Source organism: Phalacrocorax carbo, chromosome 2 (genome assembly GCF_963921805.1).
Source record: "Phalacrocorax carbo chromosome 2, bPhaCar2.1, whole genome shotgun sequence".
NCBI classification, from domain to species: Eukaryota; Metazoa; Chordata; class Aves; order Suliformes; family Phalacrocoracidae; genus Phalacrocorax; species Phalacrocorax carbo.
Window position 1 is genome coordinate 38,390,570 of NC_087514.1, and position 20,176 is coordinate 38,410,745.

At 36.4% G+C, this 20,176-nt stretch overlaps 1 protein-coding gene across 9 annotated transcripts in view; it reads right to left on the minus strand.

The window, feature by feature from the left end:
• The window catches only part of CSPP1 (centrosome and spindle pole associated protein 1), a 65,673-nt gene that overhangs the window by 39,603 nt on the left and 5,894 nt on the right, over nt 1-20,176 (minus strand). For 6 of the 9 annotated variants that reach the window (XM_064442592.1, XM_064442589.1, XM_064442587.1 and 3 more), the window contains 8 exons: nt 19,464-19,560; nt 15,095-15,195; nt 14,358-14,381; nt 11,776-11,856; nt 8,426-8,527; nt 4,505-4,950; nt 845-946; nt 129-211 (listed from right to left, as the gene is read on the minus strand). In XM_064442592.1, coding sequence (XP_064298662.1) covers nt 129-211; nt 845-946; nt 4,505-4,950; nt 8,426-8,527; nt 11,776-11,856; nt 14,358-14,381; nt 15,095-15,195; nt 19,464-19,560 — 1,036 coding nt within the window. The remainder of the gene's footprint in view (nt 1-128; nt 212-844; nt 947-4,504; nt 4,951-8,425; nt 8,528-11,775; nt 11,857-14,357; nt 14,382-15,094; nt 15,196-19,463; nt 19,561-20,176) is intronic. The other 3 variants (XM_064442593.1, XM_064442588.1, XM_064442595.1) reach the window with 3 other exon arrangements.

The following is a 20,176-nucleotide window of genomic DNA, read 5'->3' on the forward strand; positions in this document are numbered from 1 at the left end:
TTTACCAGTCTTGGGGACAACTAGCACAAAGAAAAAGTTTTTTTTTCTAGTTTTTAATTATTCCCAAAGAAAAATAAAATATACTAAGAAGGGTAACTCAGTATCATTAGTTACGTTTTAATACATACCAAGAACAAGGCCTGTTGCATGTGGCATTTCAGCAGCAGACTTGGCCTGTTCATTAGCTGAAAAACTAATTTGTACCTGATTTCTGGCAAAGACAAAAAAAGAAAATGGAAAGATCAAACTCAAGAATTTACTTGCAGTCTATGTGAAACATGATAGAACTTACATCACTATGCGATACATTTATGACAAACAGCTTTCCTAAAATCCAAAGAAACACAAGCAAAAGAAGAAACTGCCTGGCAAAAAGGTGTTTCTCATAGTCCTCGTTTCCCTGGGGCTTCTGAAGCCGTCAGAAGCACTGACTCAGTTGAGCACTTCAACAATGTTGACAGACTGAGTGGTGCCAGTCAAGAGTTTATGTAAGGACTTTATAAGTGTTCTGCTTCTGCCTCATCCACTTAGATCACTTCAAGACTTGCAAAACCAAGACAAGAGGAAAAAAATAATTTTAAAACTACTATCAAAAAAGAATTCCATGTTATTCTAATCATTAAAAGTCTACAGTTGGAGAATAGGTGATGTAGTGTTTCAAAAAGAAAACCTGCATGCAAGCTTCAATAGATGTTCTCAACACATTTTTCTTGTTCTACTATATCGTAGCTGCAAGAAAAACTATCAGCTGTTTCAGACAACATATTAGGGATTTTAATTAAACATTTTCCTTTCACCATGATTTTGTAGTGCAATTACCAGAAAAATACCCTGTATACCACACCTAGAATTTCCAGTTCTTGAGATCTGCTGCACACGTACTCTCTCCTTTAATTCGTCTTCATAATCTGCAGGTAGATCTCTTACTATTCCATCCAGATAGGGCCTTAAAGAGATAGAAAATATTCAGCAATGCATGCCTAGACATCCAACCTGAAACAGAAGGTCGAGCAGTTTCGTGCAAACGGGTCCGCAGCCTGACTGCACACTGGACGGCAGAAGCAGTTCTGAAAATATCACAGAAAATTTCCACAACTAGTTCACTTTCCTAGCATTGTCAAGACAGCTCTCTGTCTAGAGTCTGAATTCACAAGCCTGCTTTCATACAACCTTTATCTACTGAGCCTGGTGGAAGGTTTTGAGAGCTGAAGAGCATTCAGCATTCACACTGCATTAACAGAAGCTGATCATGCTGCTCCTAATCCCCAGGAGCCAACAAAGTCTACACAGATTTCAGCACAAAGCTATGGGGCAAGCCTGGTGAAACAGTTAATTCACTTAGGAAAAGCTTCTTTAATGACAACCTACCCTTCATTATGTACCTGATACCATTTAAAAGAGGGAGGTGATTTTTGATCAAGTTAAAATACAGGTAACATGGTGAATACAAACATTCACGAGCTAAAATTTGAATCATCTACATATGAAACGAAGTAATATAATTAAAACTTCAAAACATTCCAAAGATGCCAAAAATTGTATGGACACAAGGGAGCTTTTCCTGAAAAGATCTGAGGTAGTTGAATTTACAGGCTTTTCCTGCCTTGCAAATTAACAACTCTTTAATGAGGACTTCAAGTTATCTTGATAAAATACGGCAAGAAGAGGTATTCATTGAAAAATAAAGTACCCAACTGATGCTAACAAAGTTATATATTTTCCAGAGCTGGACAGAGCCATGGACTTCCTATTAAGCACACAGACACACACACGCAAAAAAAAAAAAAAAAAACACCAAACACCACCTTATGGAAATATAGAAAAAAACCCCAACTTATTCTTTTATGTGAAAAGATCCATAGCTCTGCCCATCTCTGTAATTTAAATAAAAGCCAATAATCAAAGGCAAAAGGATGCAAGTAGATTCTTAAACACCATATTGGCACCTTAACAACGCCCAAGAACAACATGAAAGAATGACACCCATCTTCTTGGCATAACATGATCTTTCATGATCATGAATATCTTTTTGATAACGACCAACCTGCTACTTACAAGGCTGGTCACGTAAGACAAACACACTCAGGAAACAGAAAGCCTAGACCACAGCATGATGAAAGGATGCAGGGAGGAAGCAAAAAACCAAACCTTTGGCTTCAAGTGGAAACTTTTTTTGTAAAAAGCAGCAAGCTTAGCATGGCAGGTCCAGACACGCTGGCTCAATTCAATCAAGAAGCTGTTGTATCCTGTTTATAGGACAGACCTGGCTGCTGGGGATGGACTAAAGCATTCCACTCAGAAGAAACATTTTGCACTTCTTCTCACTCTCCTGTCACCATTTCTATTTGCTGAAATATGCCACAACCCTGTGTCTCCGTCAAAACAGAAACCTTTCTGAAAAGTCCCGGTACAAACACCTGCCTCTCCAAACTAACAAAGTCCATTCAAAAACTTGAAAACTTTAGTACAGCAAAATATTCCTCCTTCTGAATTTAGTTTCTGTCATGAATCAAATGTGTTCGGGAGAAGTTGACTTTGCCTGATACGTAGAAAAAAAACATGCTCGCTCTTCAGAAGCTGAGCTGTCAGTAACTAACAGATGTGTTTCTCCTCCTTGAAGAGAGACTGAATATAGTTCATAAAAGGTTAAGTGGAGCTACTTGAGAAGTAGAAAAAAGTAGTACTAGATTACAAAGCACATTAATAGAAAAAATTAAAAGTAATTTTCAATAAAAATTCAGCAAAGAAGAAAATACACAACAAAAAAACCAAACCTTTATGTACAAATTTAAGTTCAGGCAATACAGGTGATGGTCCAGCAACTTCTTTTAAGAAGATGCACCAAGTTTGCCAATAACAAAGGTAAGACTATCTTCTGTACTTTCATTCAAAAGAAAGCTGGAACTAAAACTGTTTCAGATGCCTCTCCAAATAAGCAATTAATTGCCTAGCGATATATTGGTCACAGACATTTATATAAGCACGGTCAGTGTTTTCTGCAATAACGAAGAACTAGTATACTTCTGTTCAAAACAATACTGTTAGTTCAAACACCATCCTTGCTGACATTTAACATATATAGTTCTGCATATATTCTTTGAGAAACACAGTAAACCCTCAAACTTTATCAAATGGTCAGTTTTATTGAAATATTTTACTCCGTGTCCAATTGCATTAGACAGTGGCAAACAGCTACCTAGTAAAAAGAGAACATTCATCCTTCTGGGTGTTAATTAATGTAGAGGATTAACGTTGCTGTTAACCAAAAAGTCCATATTTTTGAGATTATCTTTGTTAGACACCAAGTCAAGCTTTTAATATTGTTTCTGAGAAGCTGTAGGACAAGAATACCTCACCCTAAAACCTCCTTTGCTCATTTCTACCGATATTACACTACAGGATGGAACAATTTTTGTATTTTGCATTACCTTCTCAGAATCTCATTCAGCAGAAAATGGGCAATCTTGTTCCTGCTATCTATTTAACCACTGTGTCCATTCGCTAGCCTTTTACAGAAACATTGTATGAATACATGCTTTTAGAAGGACATCTGAACATACAATCTGAAACTCTGAAACAATCTGTTTATTTAGTCTGCGTCTACCAAATGCTTCCAGACATTTCACTTTATCCACAGTTACTTAATTCCTTTAAAAGTTTTTTTTTAAAGGCTGAAAAAAGAATATCAAAAGCTGTTTTTGTAGAGAAGTTATTTTAACTCTATTGGCATTTGAAACTGGAAAAGAAGCATGACTTCATTCAATTTAGAAAACACTTTTGCAATAGAAAAGCATTTTAGGGTTTGTTTTTCCACTTATTAATTTGTAGCATTATCCAGAAAATTATCCCTGTAAACAATTACTCAAAAGATCATTTAATCAGTCGACCAGCAATTAACAACAAAACACGATCATAATATTTAACACAGTTGAGTGGTACAAGTTCCCTTCTGTTTTTTCTAGAAGTGTTAAGTCTAGGGAAAAAAAAAAAAAGGTAGTTTTTTGCCTAACAAGGGAAAGACAGTGGTGTCTCCTCCACTGAAGCAACTGCAGTAAAATGATTCTGGAAACAGGCTTAACACAAAGGCAAAATAAAGAAAACCCAAAAAAACCCACACCCCTAAAATGCTCATGTTCCCAAGATCTGTAAAGTGAGGAATAATGTAATCTTGGGTTCCCAGCACAGAGGTTTGCTCTCAAATACCAACATGTTTTCTCACAAACTACTCTTCCTAAAAATGAATTGTGGGCTTCTTTTTCTGGGGTAATTTCTCCAGTATCCTTGGTTTGCCATAATATATAAAATGCTCCCTAATGTGTGAGGTATAGTCTTAGGTACTGTTCCAATTTTAAAATGTTTTTTTTTTTCCTAAAAATGATTGCAAAGTTCCTTTTAAAGTAAGTACAAAAATCCTGCTTTCACATGTGATTCTTGTCTAACTTTCAGTGAGAGCAAACCATGGCTGTCAACAAGCACTAGAGAAATAAAGGAGAATTAAGAATACCTTTCAGCATAGAAAACCCGGGGAGTTTTTCTGTCATAAGCACTTTCACACCTAAATCTAGGGTCCATTTCTTCACTTATGTCAGGATCATCATCCACTCTGTAGTATCTTCTGCTAAAATCACGATCCTCATCAAGTCTGTGATGCTTCCTAATAGGAATTACAGATTGGCTAGCAAATCCACGATGTCTTCGATTGGGAGCATCCAAATCTTCATCAAGTCTTTTATTTAATAGTCGACTTCTTAATTCAACCTCATCGTCTAACCTATGATACCTGTCTTCCTCCAGCCACCTCTTATTCAGCAGATCCTCATAACATTCTGTAGAAGTAAAGGCATCCTTCTTGGGAGGTTCTGCACCTGTATTACAGGGCTGTACTTCCGTATGTAGTTCTGGCTGGAGCCTGGTAACAGCAATAGCTTTTTTATTCCTGTTCATCTCATTCTGTTTAATAAAAAAAAAGATATTAAAAGACCTGAATATAAACAAATCACATTGAGCAACAACTTGGCTTTGTATTTCTTCAAACAATCCCTAAGCAGGTACTAGAGAAAAGGCAGGAGGTAAGCAAGAAAAATACTTCAAGGAGGGCTTAAAAGCTAGGGATTTTTCTTGAGGGGGGAAAAAACCCACTCTTTTTCTTATCTAATGTTTTTTAGAAGAATGGCCATCAAACCTGGATGGGTCTTTACGAAGTCCAACTTGACCTTCAGATTCAGAGGTGCAAAGAATCAAAAAACACTTTGAACTTTATACTTCGTCAAGAGTGAAAGTACCTTTATTCTATCCAATTCAGGCAAGTCTGTAATACTTGCCTATGAGCATGACCTTTTAACATGACAATCTCTCCTTTGCTCCCCAGGAGATGTCACTATGAGAAAGGATAGTTTAGTGGATAAAAACCAATCCTATGGCACACTGGACCAGCATTCAATACACAGTTCTAGCAATCAACATGGTTTTGGATAAACCCTGTAGTATTTCTTTGCACTAATCTTTCATCTGTGGAATAAAGATAACAGTAACTCATACTTTACAAAATGTAATGAAAAATACATTAAAGATGCAAATGACACCAAACTGGAATCAATATACTAAAGGGTATGACTGCCACTCAGAAGAGCCTTGACAAACTGGACAAATATGCTCACAAAAAGCTCAGGAAGATCAACAAACGCAAATGCAAAATTTTGCATCTCAGACAGAATAATGCCACGCACCAGTATAGGCTGGGCACTGACTGTCTGGAAAGCAGTTCTGCAGGAAAAAGGCCTGGGTTAATGGTGGGCAACTAGTTGAACGTGAGTGCAGAGCATCCTTTCAGTGGTGACAGCCAACCACACCCCGGGCTGCATTAGGAAGAGTGTCATCAGCAGGTCAAGGGAAGTGATCTTTCTCCTCTGCTCAGTTTGGCGTTCATGTTCTTGTGTAGTGTGCCCAGTTTCCCACCCTCCCCGTGGATACTGATGAACTGGAGAAAGTGCAGAGGATGGCTACTGAGGTGGTTAAGGCTCATAAAGGAGAAACTGACAGAGCTGGGTTTGTTCAGCCTGGAAAAAGGTTATGGAAGTATGTAAGGGGGCAGGAGAAACTAGAAATTGCAATCTCTACCTAATGGTGGTTACAGAGATGCCAGAATCATAGTTTTCAAAGAACTGACAGTCACAAGTTGCACCAAGGGAAATCCCAACAGGATACGGTGGGAAAGAAGTTCAGATCAAGCGGTTAAAGCAGTGGAACAGGTTGCCCAGAGGAACTGTGGATTCTCCATCCTTTCAAAACTCAATTGGATAACGTCTGACCAACCTGATCTAACTGTGAACTTAACCCTGCTCTGAGCAGGGGACTGTACTGCCTGACTTCCAGAGGTTCCTTGCAACTGAAGTTCATCCTATGATCAAACTTTTCAGGTCACAGATGTTAATCATGAGACCCATTCGACTCTCGCTCCAAGTCAAATATTGCTCAGAGATGGAAGAACCTTGAGAAATACTCACCAGTTTTTTTCGTGTTTGTCCTTTTATGACAGCAAAATTGTTTCTCCACAAGGATAATAAAAATATAACAGAAAAGTCCAATGGGATGACAAATAAAGCAGAAAGAAAAAACCCTGACTCCCTAAATAGATTTTATTAGGTAAGTTAGCTGAGGAAACATAAATGCCCAAACACAGAGAAAAATATTTAGAGATTTATAGACTCAGTTACACAAACAGAAGCTGCATTTTTGCCATGTATTTCCCAGGGATCACTATTGTATAGCACTCCAACCCTTGAAGAAGCCAATAAGAATCAGATATTGAATTCCAACATCTAAAGGATGCCTGAATACTGCCTTATAGCTGTCTTCACAAATTAACATAGTTTTGAACTATGTGACACGCCAATGCACTTGGAGGAAAAGATCTTTCTTGTAAGAAAATCTTTCTGGACACAGACAAGAAACATTCTTCTATACAGAACTTATAAATACATAGGTATTTGCAATTGCCAACTGCTGTAAGACAGACAGTAAACCTTTACCGGTTATGAGTACAAGTCCCTTCATAGAATGACCTAGCTTTCATACTACTGTACACTTCAGAATTTCTGTATTTAAAAAAGTGGAAGGCTTTCTTAAATCAAGCATTAGATGAGAGTTCCAAATTATTGCAGTCCATCATGAAACTAAGGCAACAATATTTTAAAATTTTTACCCATTCTATACAAGATTTTAAAATTAACAAGCAGCAGAGAGGCTTTCTCTAATCAATATATTGCTTCCAGATTACTAAAACAAAGGGCCTCACAACAATGCTAATTAGACCTAAAAATCCCCTGCTGACTGTTGTACTGGTTTTGGCTGGGATAGCATTCAATTTCTTCAGAGTAGCTTGTATGGGACTATGTTTGGGATTTGTGCTGGAAACAGTGTTGATAACATAGGAATGTTTTAGTTACTGCTAAGCAGTGCTCACAGAGATTCAAGGGCTTTTCTGCCTCTCACCCCACCCCACCCCACCAGTGAGTGGGCTGGGGGTGCACAAGAAGCTGAGAGGGGACACAGCTGGGACAGCTGACCCCAACTGACCAAAGGGATATCCCACACTCCATGACATCATACTCAGCATATAAAGCTGTGAGAAGAAGGAAGTGGGGGACATTTGGAGTGATGGCATTTGTCTTCCCAAGTCACCATTACGCACAATGGAGCCCTGCTTTCCTGAAGACGGCTGGACACCTGCCTGCCGATGCAAAGTAGTGAATTAATTTGTTTGCTTTGCTTGCGTGCACAGCTTTTGCTTTCCCTGTTAAACTGCCTTTATCTCAACCCACGAGTTTTCTCACTTCTATTCTTCCAGATCTCTCCCCTATCCCACTGTGGGTGGGGCAGGTGGGGAGCGAGCAAGTGGTTGCATGGTACTTAGCTGCCTACTGCCATACAAATCAAAGGCTTCATCTCATATTCTGAGAGTCTAGCTCACTTTCAGTAGTAAAAAAAAATTTTTTTTATTCACTAATGCACAGCACCATATACTGGACAGCTGCCTGTACTTGCCTTGCTTTCTCATGAACTGAACACAGACTGAGGAAAAGGCAACTACAAATAAAAGCTAAGGAACACAGTGTAGAGCTCAGCATTTTGTCCACAGACAGCTTTTTTGGCCACCGCTTTTATCACCAAGAACAATCCAGGAACTTGCTTCAGACACACAGAAGAATGAAAGCATCGTTCTACCAGATAGACATGACTGAAGTAGGAATCAAGAACTGTACTGTATGACTCATAACCAGGACTTGCTAGATACCTTAATAAAACTGTGGCCTAATTGAACAACATTCTTTGCTTATTTTGTCTTACTTTATCTTAGTCAATGATAAAACAACTGACAAGATCATTTATGTTGTTCTTTCTATCAGCTTCAGTAAAACTGTGTTACCTCTATGTTCTTCTTCCCTAATTTCCTTAGCCTTTCATTCCATTCTTCTTTATCCCTGAGATACTGATTGTACTCCTTGTTTCTTTCAAGCCGTAGTTTCTCCTAAAACAAGCATTGAAAAGGGTATCATAATTTTGCATTTTGTAGTATCTTTTGACTTCATAGAACTGCTGTATTAAATGAATACATGCACCCTGTGTGTTTGCCCTCCCCCTCCTTTGTGATGTACAAATAGGGCTTGAGTTCCTTTGAGGTTTTTGTTCATTTTTGACCATAGTACTTCCTCTTAATCTGAAATCTGTATGCAGAAGTCACCTTCTTGGGCATGAAGTCTACTCTCCAGTAACACTACTGCATATCAAGTTCCATCTTAAAAACAGTTAGGTTTCCTCCTGCTAAATCTATTCCAAAATTGTCCCAAAGCCTCACTCCTTTGACAAATAGAAATCACCTTCTAATTTCCAATCTGAATGTATTTACAGATAATTTTTAAACATAGGATTTTTTTTTTGTATGTTAAGGTCAGTTGTGACTTGCCCCATTCATAATTAAAAACAGGACAACAAATGTATGTATAGACAAGATGTGTCAATTATAGCTTAGGATTTAACTTGAACTGTCAAATTCAAACAAGCAGTTAAACTGACTGCAAAAAGAGTCAAAAGTGCAAAGAATGCAAGGAAAACTAAGAAAAACATGACCTATCCACCTTGTCCTAGCTGCTTTTGCAAGGTGACAACATTTATAAGCAGCTTGCTCAGATCTAAAAATATGCAGGAATTATACATCAATAGTCTAATAATATAATATGAAATACAAAAGGTGGAGCAAAGTCTAATTTGCATTATTTCCTGATATTAGTACCTTATGTTTAGCGCTTGGGGCATCTCTTAAACTACCTCAATTCCAACTGTCATATAAGTGAAAAAAAGATAATTATATTACAATATTATGAAACATGCTCTTCTCCACTGCAGTATTTTCCAATAAAAAAGCAAAAGGTATTAGAAAATCTGAGCATTATATACAAATGTACTTTCTCATGAACAAATTTCAAACAAAAATAATTTATACCTCAATTACCATGGAAATACCAGCTTAGGAACAGTTTTGCAAATGACACCAATGCTCCCCAAAACTGGGGTTGTTTTTTTTGTATGGGTTGGTTTGTTTGTTTGGGTTAGGGTTGTGGGGGTTTTTTGTGGGTGTTTTTTTGTTGTTTTTTGGGGGGGTTGTGGGGTTTTTGGTTTGGGGTGGGGTTTTTTTTTGTGGGTTTGGGCTTTTTTGTGGGTTTTTTTGGTCAAAATTTGTGTCTATAGGTTTTCTGACAGTGACAACATAAAACCTGCAGACAGCTACAAAAGCTGCCTGAGGGGTATTTTCCATACTGAGAAACTAACATTGTATTTAACAGGTGGCAAAACACTCAGCAGAAAATTCAGTATTTTCTGAAATGTGCTCTGTGACTGCACATTTTACCTAATAGATGAAGGAAAATACAAATGTTAACCTCTAATCATTAGCTGCCCAGAGGCTAACCATTTAGCAAGGCACAGTGTGACATCTTCTGGCAGCTTTTAGGTTCTGCAATGGCAATAAATAAATGGGTAAAAAAAGATACAAAGCACTTGTACAGAAAATCTCAGCGAACATTGAGCTGCTGTGATATAAATCCATCAACGATCAGACATGCTCCCAGTTCTAATACATCTTTAATTTTCACAGAATTAATCGAAGATACTTTATCTTTCACTGTTTCAGCACACATACTCGCAAGGGTTAAGTTCACAAGAACTTGAAGCTAACACAAACTCAGCACAAATGCATGCTGCCACTGAGGATGAGTATAATCCCCTTCCTGATCATTTAATTCTTGCTGCCTCCCTTTTTTTAACACTAGGTTAATTTGGAGTTTGGGGCTTGTTCATAACAGCAATTTTCACTTATTGGAGTTCTCACCTGGCTTCTCATATGGCCAAACATTATTGCCAGCACAAGAAAGGCAGAAAGCATAAGTAAGCACAGCACAGGCAAGACCAACACATTGAATAGCATAAGTCTTGCCCCAGATTACAGTGACAGCCTAGCCCCACAGAGCAACAACACAACTCCAAGGCAACAGAGGTTAAAGAAAACCAAACAAAATAAAACCCCCAAGAGTGCAGCAGTCCAGTCCTCCAGCAATACATCTTCTCTTTCTGCCTTGCATCTCCGCTGGGGTTCAACTGATCCTACCAACCAACCAGTGGTATTAGTTGAGCCAGCAAAAATATTTGTTAAATTACAATGTTTCTGCTGATTCAACTCCCTGAATCAATTTACAAGCAAACACAAGAAAGGAACTGGGAATATAAGGCCAACAGTATGAGGGCAGGAGGAGAAGTGACCCTTGTAAGACTGATTTAGGCTTTCATATAATCATCATCAGAGGAATGGATCAGAGGTTAAGAAAACCCACATATGCATGTTGCATCTTCATATTCTAATCTCAGTGTACCTCCAATAGCAGAGAGACTGTCATGGCTGCTATCTTTCCCCAACATACGAAAGCAAGACTATGAACTGATAAGAAACCTCAGGGAGATCAAAGGGGCTAAATGCAGAGAGAGAATGTGTACTGCTTTCACAAAACACATTAGTATCCGTACTCTCAAAGAAAGACTGGAAATTGGGAAGATTCCTATATTAATAGCAAGCAATACGTAAAATACAAGATCAGCTTTTATTTACATTCCTGAATTTGTCTGTTCAAAACAAACAAAAAAAGCATCACATGAGGATAAACAGGTTGGTTAATGACATTGAAACAAACTGTGTACAGCAGAAAGCACGCTTCCTTTAGTTCTTATAGGAACTCATAAGAATATCACTGTAGAAACAACTACAAGCCAATATTTTTTAAATTATCCTCAGGCTGCAGGAAGAAGAGTATTAAATTAGAAAAGTATATATATAATTACAAGAAAAACAACGTTCTTTATTAGATCAATTTATTGCTGAACAAAACCCAAGCACAACCGCTATAGCTTTTGAACACACCAAGTGCCCTGCAGGTGTGAAGTGGGAGTAGCAAACCTCAAACTAGTATCAGTACAGAATTACACACCTAATTATCTAAAGATTACAAGTACAGGTAACGCAGGATTAAAAATTCTAAAACAACAACATTTAAAGACTTTACTTTTCTGAAAATTATTCTAACGACCACCTCCAAGAATGTTCATTTGTAAACAGTGTAAAAAAACACAACCAAACAAAAAAATTTAAGTGGAAATAATTTCTCCACAACAGTTCAGATATCCAGGTTCATTTTCAAGTTATTCATCATTTAATTTCCTCCAGATATTTACCTTGGCAGATCTTCGTTCATCAATAGGAAGAGATAATCCCTGAGTATATGGATCTACTTCACCAGTAGTCAGGTAGTTTTTCTACATTTAAAAAAAAAAATTAAAATAATTCAGTATCTTTTTAAACACCAAATCTTACTTGCTATATAGTTGCTAGGAATTATAGTTTCTGAAATAAATTTGATCAATTTAGTGAAATAAAGACTGAAGACAATCTTCACATTTTGAAAATGCAGGATGCTCTTGAAACACACAAATGAAGTAAAGTCAAGGAATGCAGCAAGGGCCTTGTCAAGCTTTAAACTTGAGTCTGAAAGTGTTACTTCTTCCCTGTTACTCTATTTCAAGGGTTACATAAGTCAGTCTCCATATATTAAAAAAATTATTTTTTAATTAAAAAAACCCCACCATTACTCAATTCTCCTGTAAGCAAGTAATATAAGCACAAGCATCTGTACAAGCATAAGAGGAATTTTCCAAGGCACTACCTTACTTAAGATATAAAATTGCTTCTCCTAACTGCCAAAAACGTACATCTACCTCTTATTTTAACACATGGAATCCACAGCAACACTAGCGCAGTCACCACTCTGCATCTCAACACTATCTGTTTTCTACAACAGCAGCCCCCAAACTTTTCAGGATAATGACCCATCACCAAATCTTGTAATTCCTGACCAATCATCAGTCACTTTCAGAAGGGAACTTTCCACTGAAAGCACTTCATTGTTGCTCCATAGAGCTCCCTGGCCACAGCATGGGAACTGGGCTGCAGAGCAGGTCAAAGCTTTGGCCTTTCAAACCAAACACCAATGCAGGAACAGGTCCTCAGCTTCAAGGTCTAGTGGCTTCTTCATACCTCATTCATTTACTAAAAGCATCCCCAGGCCATTCTCAATCACCTATGGTTTATAAATCCAATTATCTTTAATAAAAAGATCATCTATTTCTGTGGCATGGGCTGATGAGGGAACAGGTTAGATACGGTATTTCACTAGCATTGTTTCCTGCCATTATCTATGCCATAACGTGCCTTAAAAGCTTAGAGGCCTGTCAACAGATAAGAGCTCTACCTGTTGCAGTACAAAACCACATCATTATGAATTATATTTCACAGCCACACATTAAAAGATTTGAGAGATTTAATAACAATGAAAATATTCAAGCACTGAGACAACTAGATTAATATGTAGAACTAAGTTATTTTTACTAGAAAAAGTAAATAAATTGTAATCCTCATTAAGTAATTCTTTTCATACTTTGAACACATCTGCAGAGATTACCTCTGATCTTACAAAGGTATTTGCCAAAAAGCAGAAGCTGGCATGGAAACTGCATTTTCTACATAAGCCAGATGAAAGAAGTTATTAACCAAAATATTATCACTATGAGAGCTGCTAAAAGTTACAGTATCTCTTTTTGTGGGGAAAAGAAATTAGAGATTTTTATCCTAGCTTTTCCTCAAGCTTTACAAGCTTAATATAGCTAACGTGTACAGCATTAAAATAAAACTCACAACCCTTGAAAACCTAAATTTGTAAAACTGAAGTTCGATTGAGAATAAAACATTACAAGTTAAGGTAAAAATTATATTATTTGGGTACTTTGGTGAGAATTATGAAACACTACGTTTTAACACAGTTTCTAACTTTGAAAATAATCTGAAGTTTAAGGCTAACCAAGAAGCAACAATTTATATAAGCAACATTTTGGTTAGAGGTTAAGAAGCCAGGTAATTCTGCTGTTGCTATTGTTATTCTGGAATTCTAATGCATGCTTATATAGTTAATTTCTATCATATGCATGTTATTCAAAGCCCCAGAAAAAAACAGAAGATTGTGTTTCTACCATGTTACCTCCCTCCCCGTCCGTTACAGAAGTTGCTTAATTTTAACAACCTGGATGGACAGCATTAAATTTGAAAATTATATATACAGGACAGTGTAATGATATAAATAGTTTAAAACTACTGTGGTTGAACAAAGTTGAACAAATGTGCCTCTGGTATTATTTTTTTCTCACAATACTTGTATTCTTGCATTCTGGCCACTAGGTGCTGAGTAACTGCCTCTACTGCTTTCCCAAGCACCACTGATGAGATTTCACAAAGATAGGGAAGAAAAAAAGCCCTGACTGTTTCCAATGATATATTATAATATTTCGGAGTTTATTATTTTATTTTATTCCAGCTTTCTAAAGTACATATATCAAGAAAAAATAATCTGAACTCATAACCTCTATGTAACTGATAAGCCTTGAAGTAAATGTCTACTAAAAGAAAAACTTCTGTAGAGTCAGCATTAGACAGCAACAATTGCAAAGGGAAGGGAAAAAAAAAAAAAAAAAAATCAAAAAGTGTTTTAAAATCTTATTAATGGAAAATAATAAATATAAGCAATCATTCTGCACACAGCAAACAATGCTATTAATCGCAACTAATTACTACAGCATGCACAAACACACAAAGCACAAAAAAGTAATGATTTTTTTAAAAAATACAAAGAACACAAAGCTTTCGAACAAAGAAAAAGCTACTAATTTGAAAGAAGGGGAAAAAAAAAAAGATATTGCAGGTACCCTACCTTTCTTTTTGCCTGTGAAATACCCTAAAAGTCAGGGAAAAGATACTATTCAAAAAGAGTCTTTAATTCAAAAATATTTTACTTAACAAAAAAGACTTCTTAAAGCCCACCCAGTCTTTCATGTTACAAACTAAAGACACTGATGATTAGCATTTTCAGACAACAGAAATTATTTGGTGGTTTTTTTTTTTCCTGTTTGACTAAGGAGGGATACAGAATTACAGAATATTCCCAAGATTATGACATTTCATACATTCCATTTCAATTATAATTGAATTTAATAAACCATGCTAAGCAGAACATCAAAGGTTCTTTGTTTCTAAAATTGAAATGAAGCTGTCAAATGGAGCCACACTAATTACAGGAATGTTCTTACCAAAATTACAGACCATAGAATACCTTAGTACTTAAGGAAGTAACAGGTTATATTTTAAATGCTTAAGGAGAAACTAAGAAAGTAGTAGAGACAAATAAATACAAATAATCAGAATCAAATATACTAAGTAATATGTAGTCTCATGGCTATGAGATCCGTAGAACCCTAAAAACGCTAAATCCTTCTAGTGGTGACATTTTGAAATTACTTTCACTCAAGTCTTCATAGTGCTCATCTTCAAGTGCTCATAAAGAATGCTCTCTTATAAAGATTTTCCGCAGTTTTTATTAATTTTCATTCAATTAAAATGAGTAATTTTAAAAGACTCACTAAACTCAGGCAACCAGACAAGGAGCTTTACCTGAGAAAGATACCGTCTATAATCTTGTCGAAGTTCCTCTTTGAGTTTATGCTTTTTTCGTTCATATTCTTCTCCGAGAGGTAAGCTCAAGCCATAGTCACCTAATAGTGTGAAATATTTAACACGGTTAAATATTATTATTCTACTATTTTGTATCAATACAAAGCACCTCCTGCCAAAGGTACATCTGGATTTTTACTTGACATCAGCAATTAAAAAAAAAATTAACTATGCAACCAGTGATTACAAACCAGATGAAATACAAGCCACCTTCTCTGTATGAGTAGTTGGGTGAAAAGTATAGAAAAATTGATTGAATTTGGGTGTTACTTTTCCTCTAGTCTTCGTGCTTTTTCTCCCCGCTAGAAAAAAAAGTGCAACATAAACGGATTTTATTTGGATAGTTTGACAAATAGTATAAAATAACATAAATGTTGTATATATTTCTTTTGTCAATGTATGTTTCAAAGGAAATCTCCTTTGACATGTTAGTTTCTAAATTACTCTGATATTTTAAGCTGTGCTTATCACACAGTAGAAAACATACTTTGCAACCAGAAAGCAATGAGCTATTTGTTTAGCATGAAGCATGTGAAAAACATGTTGACTTCCCCGCAACTAGAAGGAATCTGACCATATGAGAATAATAGTAACTTTTTTCTTTCCACCTCAGTGTTTTTAAGTGTAGTAGACCCAAAACACACATTTAGTACTTTTCCAAGATTACTTTCAGGTCTACTAACAGCTGCACTCTTACAATACAAGGCTATGCAAATTGTTTGTTGTTCCCAAAACACATTTTGAAGCACTGTATAAGAAATATCCTCTGCCCCAGAAGCCCACCTCTGCAGCCACTTTCACCACTCTCCAGAGAGCTAGTGAATGCCACCAAACCACACAACAAGAGACAAAGATTTCAACTCTGGGTTTTTTAATTTCCTATTGTTTCTCTGAAAGCATTCCTACATCTTGTGGTCTATGTAAAATGAGTAGCAAGGAGTAAGAGGGAACAGAGGGATGTTCAAGATTTACATCACTCCCAATTTACTGCATGGTACTTTGTTTGACTCCAGTATTTTAAATATTTAGGGCATTAATCAGTGTCTGTACAGTAGAAATGACATTCTATAAATGCTGAAAATTGCTAACTTGGGAATCACTCTGCTACTGAAACAGATAAAAGGTTGAAGTGTACTTAGTAAACATACAGTTAACTGGCTTGGCTTGAGATAGTTTTAGCTAAGTCAGAACGTATCCTCACGAACCAAAACAAGTCAGCCTGCTGTTCTGCAGAAGCAAAGGACCTAATACTTGATTAAATATGTCATATGCTATTTTGAAACAGCTTGCAGAGTTCAGCTACTAACCAAAATCTGCATGGGAGCCACTTCTCCAACCTGCAAGTTACTTTTTTCCTTACTTTGCACATAAGGTAAGTGTGAGTTCCATTTGATTCAAATACGTGAAGTATTCAAACAAAAGAGGGTTAAAAGTTAATTTTATTACAAGACTTTTTTTAGCCACCGGAAAAGCACTGAGAGAACAACTATGGGTAGTGATTTAGGAAATTATTTGAAAACTCCTACTTCAAAAACTTACTTTAGAAGAGCCTAGCAGGGCAAAATTACTCCAATTAACATACATTCATCTTAATTTCATGAACAATTTGTACAAATTCTTCCATTGGAATAAGAGGTATATTTCCTTTTTCATTGGTTTTCTGCTTTTGTTTATTCTGTATTTGCTGTATTTATTTGCCATTTCACATTCTGCTAAAGACACACAATTGAATTGAACAACTTTTTTTTAGAAAAATAGTTTAAATGCATTTTTATATAAAAGTTTGCATGTATTTAATATGTTGAGAAATAAGTATAATTTCATTCAGCCTGATTCTCAACACTACTGCTAGAACTATGGAACATACTTAGTAGCTACTAAGAAACAAGTCCCCGTATAATTTAATCCAAAGGAAATTACATTGCTTTAAAGCAGAACCAGCCAACAATATCGACAACCATCCACTGACAGCCAAATGTGTTCAGCACCCAAATTATTATTACAGAATGTGCTGGTTTTGGCTGGGATAGAGTTAATTTTCTTCACAGTAGCTAGTATGGGGCTATGTTTTGGATTTCTGCTGAAAACAGTGTTGATAACACAGGGACATTTTAGTTACTGCTGAGCAGTGCTTACACAGAGCCAAGGCCTTTTCTGCTCCTCACCCCACCCCACCAGCGAGGAAGCTGGGGTGCACAGGAAGCTGGGAGGGGACACGGCTAGGACAGCCGACCCCAACTGACCAAAGGGAAATTCCATACAATATGGCATCATGCTCAGCATATAAAAATAGGGCGGAGGTTGGCAGGGGGCCACTGCTCGGGGACTGGCTGGGCATCGTTTCATGGGTAGTGAGCAATCGTTTTCATTTGCATCACTTGTCTGTCTTGGGTTTTATTTCTCTCTCTCCATTATTTTCATTTTCATTATAGTTTTAAATTACTATTACAGTTCAGTTATTAAACTCTTTTTACCTCAACCCACAAGTTTTCTCACTTTTACCCTTCTGATTCTCTCGCCTCATCCCACTCTAGGGGGAGTGAGCAAGTGGCTGCATGGGCTTAGCCGCTGACGGAGGTTAAACCATGACATAACAATACCTACTTATTGCTTTTCATTTAAGACCACCTGAATGCCCCTCACCTCTAATATTTCATTATGTGTGCTACTATATTTAGGCATTAACTGTTAAGTCCAATTTATAATAATAAACCCAACATAACATGCTATTATAGGTCCGCAACAGGAGATAAAATTATTTTAATATTCAAATAGCTTAACTGTTATGTAGTGGTCTGTCGCAGCCATTGGGATACTACCTACTGTGTTCTATTTTCTGTATCATATGTTTCCATAGTTAAGCAAAGAATTGTCAACACCAGGACTAACCTGCTGATAATAATAAAACTGCCAAAAACATGAGGTAGATATTTATTCAAGTACTGTCCTCTAACCAAGTTTATCCATTATCACTTCTGGCAGCAAGGAATATTCAATTATCATTTCAGGTAATTTTTAGTAACGTTTTCCTGTAAAGGTTTTAGAGGCGCTTGCCTTACTAATGGCTTATAAATTCTTATAAGAACACGTTTTCATTTATGCAGCTAAGACCAGTTCAGGCCCCCAGATTCACAAGCTCAGGCTCCGTTCTTTAATTAAAGACATGCACTTTTCTGATCACAAATTCTTTTAAAATTATAGAGAGGAAATAACATTAAGTATAGCAGGAGTACTTCTTTAAAAGATAGATTAGATTGATATTATGTAAACAACTGCAAATATCCATTGACATATCTTCTTTAAAATAAAAGGACAGCTTTTACTCCCACTGGATGCAGAATTACACCAGAATTACAGTAAACACAGTATGAAAATTAATGCAGTACAAAAACCAAAGTGTCTACACATGAAAGAAAAGAGTTACCTTTCGACAAGAAGTAGGACACAGAAAAGCTCTAAAGCTGTCAAGACAAACCTGAGCTACACAAGTGTAAGTAAAAACAGTCATGCCTACAGAAAGAAGATGGTAGGACAATAAGGAAAGGTGGCGCACTACAGAAACAGTAAAATGGAGAAAGAAACACTATGACACATTTTCAAACAGAAATCACAAAGAACACTGAGAAAAGAAGAACATAGGAAAACAGTGATTAAACAATAGTCATTTCACCATTTCACTTGGTTAAGATTTCAACCAAAACTAAGTGCTTGTTCTTTCCTTGTGTAATAAATTACTACATTAAAAGAAAATTACAAAAGCAGTGCAATCACTTTAGTACTCTATGACTAAACATTTAAAACACACTTAGCATTTAAAAGAAAAATTAAGTTTAACTGTGTGCGTTTTAGCCAAGTTGGACCAGGACTCAAGCTTAGAGGCTGAAGGCCTCTAAGGTACCCTCACTTCCCTGACACAAAGTACAGGGAACATATCCTTTTACAGTAAAGTCCAGGTGAAAGATGGACTTCCAAAGCTTTTGCTCCACCCAAATACAACAGGAAAGGACAGATCATCTATCAAGGACTAGCAAGCAGCTTTTTGTTTTGGTTTGGTTTTAATGGAGCTATCTCCACAAGAAGAAAAAGAAAGTGCTTGGCATATTTTCCTTATTCAAAAAAAAAAAAAAAGCCTAACTAAAAAAAATTCCATACAATCTCAAGACGTTTGAAAGACTGAAGACTTGGTAAGTACTTGAATTATAATGATCATCTTATAATTAAAAATCCAAAGCAGTAATGCCCTTCCAAAAATTCTCAAAAGTAATTAAATGCTACTCAAATCTAGAAGACATAAGAAAATATACTATACCTGAAGGATAGTTCTGTTGACTGTTTGGAGGTATATTTTCTTTAGCCATGGAGATTAACATTTTGCTAGTCTCAGAAAGCTTCTCTGATTCCTTATTCTGAAAACAAAACAAAAATGCTGCATCACGGGGTAAAAAAAAAATCACATATAAGAACAACATTATTAACATAATTTTTAGCACTGGAGAACAGAGAGATTGAAAGCGATGCTAGTTTAACACATTAAGCAAGTTACAGTTTTCACTAATACTACCAAAAAAGCAGTTCTCCACAACACAGGAATTATTAGTTCTGTATATTCAATATATGTCATGTAATGAAATATGTTGAAAATATATACTGTGTTTTTGATCATAAACCACATCATAATCCACAATGGTTTCATAGTTTATACACATCCTCTCTGCTTTTTTATGCAGGCTAATTTGACACGCTGCACTCCGCTTGAAACTATGAAAGAATTAGAGGGTATTACAGGGCAAGGTTAACGCACCCATTCCCTTTCACCATACAGCTTAGGACTTCATCAAACTATAGACTGGAAACATTCCCCTTCTCTTTAAACTTGCTCTGAGCAAAGGAGGCAAAAAATAAAGGAAGCACAACTTCTCACGGCTCCCTCAGAATTAACTTTCTGCGGTGAATGAATAAAACTTTCTGGAGGGAATTATTATAACTAGGTAAAAATACTTATATAACCCACAGAAGGGAAAA